Genomic DNA, 10,407 nt, shown 5'->3' on the forward strand with positions numbered 1-10,407 from the left:
AATTAGATTGAGAATCTTTGGGGCAACTATGCCAATTGGAGGTCGATTTGGTAGGATGCAAAATAGGTCCATATGTGGCATATCTGGTTAGCTGAGTCTTCTTGCATAATTTTTGTCATCGGTTTCGATGTCTTTGCAGAGGTTTGAACTCGGGGAATAGAGAGACATGTTAGGCTCTCTTATCGTCCTTTGTTGAAGGTCTATTTCCTTGCAGGTGTCCAGAGGGCGTTGTTGATCGGCATTAACTATTATGGCTCCAAATGTGAGCTTTCGGGCTGTATTCCTGATGTTTATAATATGAAGAGATTACTGGTCGAGACTTATCATTGGAATCCTAATGATATCAAACTCCTCACTGATGATGGACAAACTGAAAGGCCAACACGTAAGCACCATGGGATCGATTGTCTTCTCCCAGGCACTGGGTCATGTAACATGACTCAAGTTGCTCGGAGTGTTTGAAACGATTATTCCCATTTCAGGAGAGAATATAGTTCGATATATGCATTGGTTGGTCAGAGATGCCAAGCCTGGTGATATCTTCTTCTTCCATTACTCTGGTCATGGAGCCCAACAGGTGAGTATGCGTGTATCACTCTGTAGGGGAGAATCACGACTCTTTCTGGTGTGCATGCCCCAAATTACCAGTATGGGACATGAATGACTATTGTTGTTGGTGCCGAAGGTCATTCTTTGTTTTATGTAGGTGGATCCGTTGCACCTGGAAGAGGATGGGATGAACGAGACTATCATACCTGTTGATGTAAGTTCCAAGATCTAGAAGCACGAAAGTTTTCTCGTTGTCGTCACACAATGTTTTGCTGGAATTCAAAAGTACTCCAATCTGGAGTGTCTGTGTCTACTTCACACTGTGTTCAATTTGTAGGAGCTCGAAGGAGCTATTACTTGCTATTATTTGTAGGAGCTGTTACTATATTCCCATCAGGTACAAAAAGCAGGTCAAATCACCGATGATATTATACATGAGGCGTTGGTGGATCCCCTCCCAAGTGGAGCAAGGCTGACAAGTGTGATGGACTCTTGTCATTCAGGAACAGGTGAAGTGTCGTACTCATCGGCCTTATATCCCTGGGTTCATCGCTCCCACGTCAAGTCGACTCACCAGTACTGAGGTCTTCATTCGTGCAACAGGAATTTGACTACTACGCTCCGCTGGTTTCGAGACACTTGACAAGATGTAGAACTTCAGTAGTGGTGTCGCAATGCTGTGTGAATTTACTTGGTTTCGGGATACTTAGCCGTCCATTGTGGCTGGATCGTGCTGTCGTTTATCGGGCCCTTTGATGAGGCTAGGCCTACCTTTAGAACATGACTTGCCATATTCTGCAATGCTTGATACGCTAGGAAGCGGTGTCGGTATCAGGTATGGATTTACCTTACACGTGGTTGAATGGTACCGGCTGGAAAGAAGATGTGAATCCATGGCATTCCAGAGGGGATGTAAGTCGACGAGTATCTTCCTGGAATTACTCAGTTGTCCGTCGTAGGTGCAACTATTCAGTGGATGCGACGATAGTCAGACGTCTGCTGATGCATCAGTGGGCAATCTCAAGGGTGGTGCCATGACGACAGCATTCTGTAAGTGCTTCTGAAGGAGTCTTCAGTTTATTGCTATTCTCCGGTAGCTATGATATCGAGTTCATTACGTATCTCAGAAAATATACTACTGTTGAATCTTCCTCTGATCAGGTAATGCTATTAGGAGAAACCCAAATGTGTCCTACACTGGATTGATAGAACAACTCGACATCGAGATGAAGAGGGAGCATATGACTCAAAGGCCTCAGTTGTCAACCTCTCAAACCTTTCCTGTTGATAGGTGGGCTCCTCTCGAGCTACTGCCCAAGTATGGTGGTTCAACCCTCGTTCTCAGACCCTTCAACTTGACTGATATTCTACCCAACCAAAACCAGAAGGTCGGCCGCATAGTTCACAAGACTTTCAAGGCTAAGCCCAACAAGAGCAGGAACGTCGCCTTGAACGCTCTCGTTGCAGGAGGGGCCGGTCTCGTCGGTGGTCTCCTCATTGGTGATGCAATTGGTCACGCTGAAGACAGACATCGACGCCCCGTCGTAGTAGAGCCCCGTCGCAGACCTGTTGTAGTAGAGCCTCGACGTAGACCTGTGGTGGTGGAGCCTCGTCGGCATCCTGGGCCGGTCATTGTTGAGGGTCCAAGAGGCCCCTTTGGTGGGAGGGGCAAGGGTAAGGGCTTCAGGTGGTAGAGGAGTTTCTTTATACAAGCTTGTGTGTCTTTCGTCGGGTACTGCAGTTCCAAAAGCGAACTGCTACTGACATTTTGAACTCAGACGTTTATTCCTGTTATCAAATTTAGTTGGGAAAAATTCCATTTGTTGTGACCTCGTGTGGTGACCATAAGTTTTTTCCCGTTTCTGGAACGTATTAGTGTGTTTGGTTGGTTGATATTGAGGCCATTCTGGTACGAGTATGTTGAGAATATCGTCTTCCTTCTTGTCGCACTCTCTGGGGTGTCTAAGGGGTCAAGTAGTGATTGGGCCCCTACATTGGCTTAGTAGGTGCTGTGCTGCACAACAAGAAGAAGTTGGATGAGTTTCATAGGAAGATGGGAACTGACTCGTTACGTATGTTGTTGTCATTCGCGACATGGGATGAAGAGGAGTACTCAGTATGGTGTCACGTTTGTGGGAAAATGACCCGAGGCCAAGATACATCAACAACATATAAAACTTTCGACCCATCTGGATCTAACTTGGGTGGTAGTAGTTATCTCGAAATTGTCAATATATGTTGTTGAATAAAAATTCCTAAACTGTGATCGAAGTTGAAAGTGGCTGAATTTGAATGTCCGGCATGAAGTTTCAATTGACTTTCGACCATTCCAACTCGAGGTCAATATAAGGTATTTACTCGTGGAGCATTTCTCTCTCTGGTTGCGCACGTTATATGTTTGTATGAGTATCTTCATGTACAGCTTGCATGAACTGTCATTAAGTATATGCGAATTGGAGACGTTGCTGTCTAGGCTCATCCCCTTGGGTGGAGTACCTATTCCTCCTCCTCATCTGCTCCATTGGATGTTCTATGGAATAAGATCAGCGATCCCTTCTACTGATAGTATGCTATGCTGGGAGTCTATTAACAAGAGCTTGGCTTATTGGTCATGTTGTGGTATGTGTTAGTTCAAATTGGAATTTCGGGCTGCCTGTGAGAGTTGCTCAGTCGTTGGGGGTTCGAGAGGATCGCTCCTAGGATCGAGTTCTACATGTTAAATTTAATTCTGGAAGGGATATTCGAGCTCAGGAGAGGTCTATTGGAAATCAGTTTACTGCTTCTACTTATGACAACCAAGCCTTTCTCAGAAGCAGATGTGGCCCAGATAAGATTCCTATGCCCTAACAGTAGTGATGAGGGGATAACTCTTTAATGGGAATGCGCGGTGTTAATTGAAACTACTGTATTCTTCGCCGTCTTTACTGTTGCTTGAGCCGTTTCATATAATATAGTATTTTTCTATTGTAGTTATGATCGTTATACCTTTTCGAGTGTATTTATGGTTATTAGATCTATACAACTGTTGACCGTTATCTCATTTTTTATGTACCTTTAACATATTCTACAATTACTATATTATATTTTTTCTCTAGAGCAGCACTCCTCCCACTAGTCAGACAGTAGCCAGGAGTATGGCTGCTAACTCAGCAGCTCCGAAATGAACGGCCAGGCCCTGGCAAAAGCACTATTATATCCACACCATATTTTGACATTATTATACTATCGATTGCCAAACTAACCTGCGATAATCGTGGATGAACCAGAGGGAAATTGATTGACAGTTTCTCTCGAGATTTTTCTAACGTGTTGGTTTGCGCAATAATTTATTCATTACAAGGTTCTGATAGCGAGATAGAGGCGGCCCTTTATAAATACAACGGCGATGAGAATATGGCAGTTAATGAGTTACTCAATCAACAGGAACGGTCATCGACTAGGACTTAGTGAGTTTGGAGGCATTTCATATTTCTGATTAAATCTCGGACGATGCGTGCGCGTGGCATGGGCAGAAATACTAATACGCCTGCCCGTTTCGCTCTAGTGCAGAACAAGTTTCGAATTTACATAAAGCGTTATGTATGGTCAAGTTGTTGTTATACGCCGTAGAGCTTTATTAAACACCTCAAGAGAAAGGTCGTTGAAAGCGTCGTCCTTGTTGTGGACGTGCTGCGCACTAACGACTGTCTTGAGAGAGGCTGGTTCGAGGAAGGCGGCAGTTTGTTTCCTTCTCTTTAGTGACCAGCAGTCGATTGAACCCCATACAGAGGCACGGATAGGAACTTCTGTGGTAGTATGGGAGAGCACTGATCTCTTGGGGGGGTTGACAGTGTGGGAGAACATGGTCAACTGCATGTGTTGATGACAATATGAAAATATTGGGAGATTCTCTTTGGTTTCTCAATGTTTCTAGCCGAGTTGGTATGTAAACTTGTATGATTAAAACTCATCTGAAGAAAGTAAAGAACATATATCTCAGCACTGTCGCCTCACCTTGCAGTTAGCGCGCGACTGTCTAGTGTGAGCCCCTCCATTTTGGGGAAGTAATGTTTTTAGCATAACCGTTCGGTAGTCTATGGTCACATACGTAGGATATTCTCAATCCATTCATATTAATTTTCATCAAAGTCATCCTTGAAGCACTCGAAATGATATTAGTGTGTACGACGGCTACCTTAACACAGTGGATAGGTTGTTTGTGATTTAGTAGGCTTTGGGCCCGGCTCTGCTCCAACTGGTAGTTCTGAGGTTGCTTTGTTGGACAAATGTATAAACTGTAAAACTTATTTGATTGTAATATGCTTTGCAATAGACTTTGAGGCTATCGTATAGTATGTTGATTCAACGCGTGCAGTCTTGGAGAATATACTCGCTCTCCTCAGCTGAGCTCAGCGGTTTCTTCGGTATATCATGAAAATTAGACTCGATTCGGGTAAAAATACAGAAACCAACATGAATTTTCATGAAATTCCTCAGATTTTTCATATTGCCACTAAGACATGTAGATGACCATATGTGCATATTTTGTCACACTGCAACGGTATGCGCGACCTTCTGCTGCGACTAAGTGTGTTCATGAAGATCTCGTTCGCTATGGATTAGGTTCCTCCTCCTCCTCCTGCTGTTCAGCACAGGGAAGTGAGCAAGACCGTCCAGATTCAGTGTGGCTCTTGTCAGGAAGTTCTGACGGTCCAGGTTACCGCGATGGGTAGTAGTAGGAAGGGGCGGTAGCTGCGGAGAAGGGGACAAATTGGATAGACGAACATAGGAGGCGTAACAGCATCATAGCGAAATGGGCATGTGCTTTGCATACTGAAAATATACACATTATTTGAGTTGATCGGCTCACGTGGTGCACGCGTTAGCTCAAATGATATCTACAAGTTTCTGCGTTGAATTGACGAATATGACTGTTCTTGAATTTAGCCAACCTGAGTGTAGATTTGTCCTTGTAGGAGATCAGCCGGTGAACGCCCAAGCAACATGCCCCCACTGCCACACTCTGAATCAATTCACCGTGCCTCCTGATACGGTAGTGTTGGGACCCTAAACTGGATTGAGTTGAAATAGAATAGTTTGCTTCTCTCAGCTGAGCTTGGGAGTTTCTGCACTATATTATTATAATTTACACATAGTTTATGATGCTGTAGGAGTGTAAACAAACCAACGAGAATTCCCAACCGCCCAGTATACTGGGAGTATACCATTGCAATCGATTGCTCTTCATCGTTCCGTTACATTAGATATGTTTTATTGTTGATTTCGTTCTTTCTATCCCTCTTGAAATATCAATAGTTAATATACTCACAATGAACGTCTCGCCTTACATTTTTTGGTCGTTTTCTAATCTAATCATTGTGTTGGAAAGAATCGTCCAGAATATGTGGATGCAATGCACCGAACCGCTAAGAGAAAACTTGCCTGAGTCACGCGTTGTGCATTGTTAGTTTAGATGCGATTCAGACTGTGATGGAAACTTTATGCAAATGGTTTGTATTTTTCCGAGCGTTTCATACTAGTATGGTAGTCATTCGAGAGTTTGATGATATAACACGACGCACCTGTTCGGTATGGTGAGGCTTCCGAGTGGATGTCAATTTCGGTCTGCAGATTCAACAAGCTCCTCGTGAGCAAGTCGAGAGAAGTGCCCAGATAAGATGCTGTCAATGCCAAGGAATAATGACGGTGAACGTGGAAGGATTCCGTGCGTTGTTTGCAAGCTTGTGTGTTGGTCTCACGTGTTTGCTCAACAGGTGGGCAAGCTATAGAGGCTGAGGCTGAATGCCCTCGTTGCCAACAAACGAACAGATTCGTATTGCCGCCTGAAAAGGTGAGCAGGGAATACGACCATCTGTGATTCGATTGAAAGTATCAGGATTCCCCTGTGGCGAGTGAAGCTGCTCCGTTGGAAATGTACTCTCCGCAAACGCCCACCAAATTGGAGGGTTTCGACGCCACACATGCGCCTCTTAATACTCCTGAGGTGAAAGATGAATTCCGAGTGATTTCTACTGTGTGTTGATTCTATTAATATATGTTATGATGAATATGGTTTGTTATCCTCAGATCTCTTCTGCTGCTCCCACTGTGGTGAGTCCACCTCCGTTAGGAGGCCTGCCGCAGAACATGCAGGTCCAGACGGTTCAAGTTGGCACATTGGTGCCCACACTAACGGGTAAGGAGGAACTAGTAGGAAATATCCTTGTTTAGATTGTTGTTGTTCTCTATGGAGAACTCGTTTAAGAAAGTTTTACGTTATTTTCTGATTTTCCTGTGAAAAGTGCATTTTTACTTGTGAGTTCGTATATGAAGTGGCGTAAAACTCGGTGAAAAACTCGATATTCGCGGTCTTCAGTAGTCGTGAAATATGTTTTACACTAGTTTTTTCCATATCACGGGTGAAACTCCATTGTAGAGTGTTCATGCAGGCAGATAAGAAACCTTTGGGGTCGATTTTGGTATGATGCAGATTCGGTCAGTATGGAGCTTATTCTGTATGTGCCAGGCTTATACAATCTCCGAATAATCTGACAATATCGAGTTCTCGCTTGTTATTCACAGCTCCTTCCAGGTGTCCAGAGGGCGTTGTTGATCGGCATTAACTATTATGGCTCCAAATGTGAGCTGTCGGGCTGTATTCCTGATGTTTATAATATGAAGAGATTACTGGTCGAGACTTATCATTGGAATCCTAGTGATATCAAACTCCTCACTGATGATGGTCAAACTGAAAGGCCAACACGTAAGCACCATGGGATCGATTGTCTTCTCCCAGGCACTGGGTCATGTAACATGACTCAAGTTGCTCGGAGTGTTTGAGACGATTATTCCCATTTCAGGAGAGAATATAGTCCGATATATGCATTGGTTGGTCAGAGATGCCAAGCCTGGTGACATCTTCTTCTTCCATTACTCTGGTCATGGAGCCCAACAGGTGAGTATGCGTGTATCGCTTTGTAGGTGATGGGGCAGTTTGCGAGCAATCAATCATAGCCGGCGAATTATAGGAAGCATCGGTCTACATGTGCTCGGAGTCATGTTTTGTTTTATGTAGGAGGACCCGACGCACCTGGAGGAGGATGGGATGAACGAGACAATTATACCTGTTGATGTAAGAGTGTATGATTTCGTCACTTGGTTGGTTTTAGAAGGCGGAGATGTTCAACGGCCTAGTATTCACGAAACTTTAACGTTGATTTCATGTCGTATTGGGTCGGTTCGCACTTCGAAGGCTGATAGTAGGTACAAACTGCAGGTCAAATTACCGATGATGTTATACATGAGGCGTTGGTGGATCCCCTTCCAAGTGGAGCAAGGCTGACAAGTGTGATGGACTCTTGTCATTCAGGAACAGGTGAAGCACGAGACTGGGCCATCTCTTTCATAGATATATGTTGTGTCTTATCCTCGAGTCGTAGTTCCCCACACCCACAGGTGTGACAATCCATGCACCGAAGTGTAAATGCTAGAGAATGCCTATTACTTCATACGCTTGATGTGTTAGGAAGCGGTGTTGGTATCAGGTATGGATTTACCTTACACGTGGTTGAATGGTACCGGCTGGAAAGAAGATGTGAATCCATGGCATTCCAGAGGAGATGTAAGTCGAGGAGTATCTTCTTGGAATTACTCAGTTGTCCGTCGTAGGTGCAACTATTCAGTGGATGCGACGATAGTCAGACGTCTGCTGATGCATCAGTGGGCAATCTCAAGGGTGGTGCCATGACAACAGCATTCTGTAAGTGCTTCTGAAGGAGTCTTCAGTTTATTGCTATTCTCCGGTAGCTATGATATCGAGTTCATTACGTATCTCAGAAAATGAACTACTGTTGAATCTTCTTCTGATCAGGTAATGCTATTAGGAGAAACCCAAATGTGTCCTACACTGGATTGATAGAACAACTCGACATCGAGATGAAGAGGGAGCATATGACTCAAAGGCCTCAGTTGTCAACCTCTCAAACCTTCCCTGTTGATAGGTGGGCTCCTCTCGAGCTGCTGCCCAAGTATGGTTCAACCCCCGTTCTCAGACCCTTCAATTTGACTGATATTCTACCCAACCAAAACCAGAAGGTCGGCCGCATAGTTCACAAGACTTTCAAGGCTAAGCCCAACAAGAGCAGGAACGTCGCCTTGAACGCTCTCGTTGCGGGGGGAGTCGGCCTCGTGGGAGGTCTCCTCATTGGTTCAGCGATGAGTGAACGTCGGCGTCCCATAGTAGTAGCGCCACGTCGCAGACCAATCATAGTAGCACCCGTTGGTCGTCGTCCCGGCCCGCTATTCGTTGGAGGTGGTAGGGGTCCTTTTGGCGGTGGAGGCCTCCGCGGGAAAGGCTTCCGTGGTAAAGGATTTGGCGGCAAAGGCTTCGGCAAAGGCTTCCGATAGTTGTTAACCCTTCGTGTTCAATCACTGCTTCTGTTTTTTCTGTAGACTGCTACATTTCCAAAAGCGAATTGTGACCAACACATAACAAACAACGTTTGTTTATCTCTCGTTTCTGCCTTCAGTTGGGAAGGATGTCAGCACTGTGAAACTGTGTATATCAATACTCCTTCCCGTTTCCAGATCATATGATCAGACTGAGTTGTCATTTGCACTGGTACTGCACCCCAGCTTGAGATGTTTCACGGACAGGATCCGTTCCGGCGCATCATTGCTCCTTGATGAGCATTCATCTTTCCGTCAGTCTTGAAAGTCAGTACGAGTTTGAAATCGCTATTTCGAGCCATCATTGATGGGTGGCCGTAGTGTTAGTTCGTCGTGGATTGATTCTCCTCTTAATGTTCGGAGGTAGACTACTAGAGTGCTTCTAGATAATAAGCAGTGAGTGCACGAACATAGAGGACGACAACGAAGAATCATTGATGATGGTCAAGATGCTGGTAGCAGATAAGACTATGCGGTATTGGGTTGGAGTCCTACGCGGTACATGGTCAGAGGAGATGAGGCAATATGTTGCTGTAGAGAATAGAAAAAAAAGGGGGGGGGGGGACCCCCCCCAAAAAATAGTCTTCAAAACCATTAATACTTTCGGGGGGGGGCGGCTATGCCACTGCCCCAAGATATGCTTTTATACCATCAATTCTTTCGGGTGGGGCGGCTATGCCACTGCCCCCAAGATATGCCTTTATACAATCAATTCCTTCGGGTGGGGCGGCTATGCCACTGCCCCAAGATATGCCTTTATACAATCAATTCCTTCGGGTGGGGCGGCTATGCCACTGCCCCAAGATATGCCTTTATACAATCAATTCCTTCGGGTGGGGCGGCTATGCCACTGCCCCAAGATATGCCTTTATACAATCAATTCCTTCGGGTGGGGCGGCTATGCCACTGCCCCAAGATATGCCTTTATACAATCAACTCCTTCGGGTGGGGCGGCTATGCCACTGCCCCAAGATATGCCTTTATACAATCAATTTCTTCGGGTGGGGCTGCTATGCCACTGCCCCAAGATATGCCTTTATACAATCAATTTCTTCGGGTGGGGCTGCTATGCCACCTCAAGATACGTCTTAATAATGAGCCTCTGCTGCTAAGGTTGATCCCTCTAAGAACAGAATCTGTTCTCAACTTGTCCTTGATATAGGCTTTGATCACAGAGAAACCCTCTTCAATGTCAAACTTGGACGTGTATTGTCAAACTCGTGTGGAATATTGTCATTCTTGATTGTAATATACTTTGCCGGTGTCAAACATGAATTCTCATTGTCAATCTTGGTTGCTACAAAATAGAAAAGTGACAAACTTGGATTTTCATTGTCAATCTTGATTGTAACATATCTCGATTATGACATACTTGAATTCTCAAAGTCAAACTTGATTGTAACAGAATTGAATTGTGACATACTTGGATTC

The 10,407-nt window shown here is 44.8% G+C and overlaps 2 protein-coding genes across 2 annotated transcripts; both read left to right on the forward strand.

Moving 5' to 3' along the window:
• Positions 1–28: 28 nt before the first annotated feature.
• Positions 29–2,405, forward strand: Pmar_PMAR017473 (conserved hypothetical protein; the record flags this gene model as incomplete). The annotated part of the gene is made up of 9 exons (XM_002784743.1): positions 29–50; positions 215–385; positions 483–577; positions 707–763; positions 947–1,058; positions 1,385–1,461; positions 1,509–1,599; positions 1,711–1,840; positions 1,895–2,405. The coding sequence occupies 9 exons, from the start codon at positions 29–31 to the stop codon at positions 2,241–2,243; spliced, it is 1,104 nt and encodes a 367-aa protein (XP_002784789.1). The 3' UTR covers positions 2,244–2,405.
• Positions 2,406–3,338: 933 nt separating this feature from the next.
• On the forward strand, positions 3,339–9,161 carry Pmar_PMAR017474 (conserved hypothetical protein). Its single transcript, XM_002784744.1, has 17 exons — positions 3,339–3,398; positions 3,890–3,995; positions 4,288–4,339; positions 5,152–5,257; positions 5,505–5,581; positions 6,160–6,253; positions 6,303–6,379; positions 6,425–6,532; positions 6,616–6,724; positions 7,121–7,291; positions 7,389–7,483; positions 7,604–7,660; positions 7,792–7,903; positions 8,073–8,149; positions 8,197–8,287; positions 8,399–8,528; positions 8,580–9,161. The coding sequence occupies exons 2-17, from the start codon at positions 3,943–3,945 to the stop codon at positions 8,932–8,934; spliced, it is 1,764 nt and encodes a 587-aa protein (XP_002784790.1). The 5' UTR covers positions 3,339–3,398; positions 3,890–3,942; the 3' UTR covers positions 8,935–9,161.
• The last annotated feature ends 1,246 nt before the right edge of the window (positions 9,162–10,407 follow it).

This window comes from Perkinsus marinus (assembly GCF_000006405.1).
Source record: "Perkinsus marinus ATCC 50983 genomic scaffold scf_1104296934654, whole genome shotgun sequence".
Classification (NCBI taxonomy): Eukaryota; Perkinsozoa; order Perkinsida; family Perkinsidae; genus Perkinsus; species Perkinsus marinus.

Bases quoted from the DNA above. Each gene is read 5' to 3' on its own strand.
- Pmar_PMAR017474 (XM_002784744.1), top strand. From the start codon at position 3,943: ATGGCAGTTAATGAGTTACTCAATCAACAGGAACGGTCATCGACTAGG. The intron at 5,258-5,504 runs GTAGTAGTAGGA...TTGTCCTTGTAG, and splicing joins GGTCCAGGTTACCGCGATGG to GAGATCAGCCGGTGAACGCC. The intron at 6,533-6,615 runs GTGAAAGATGAA...TGTTATCCTCAG, and splicing joins CGCCTCTTAATACTCCTGAG to ATCTCTTCTGCTGCTCCCAC.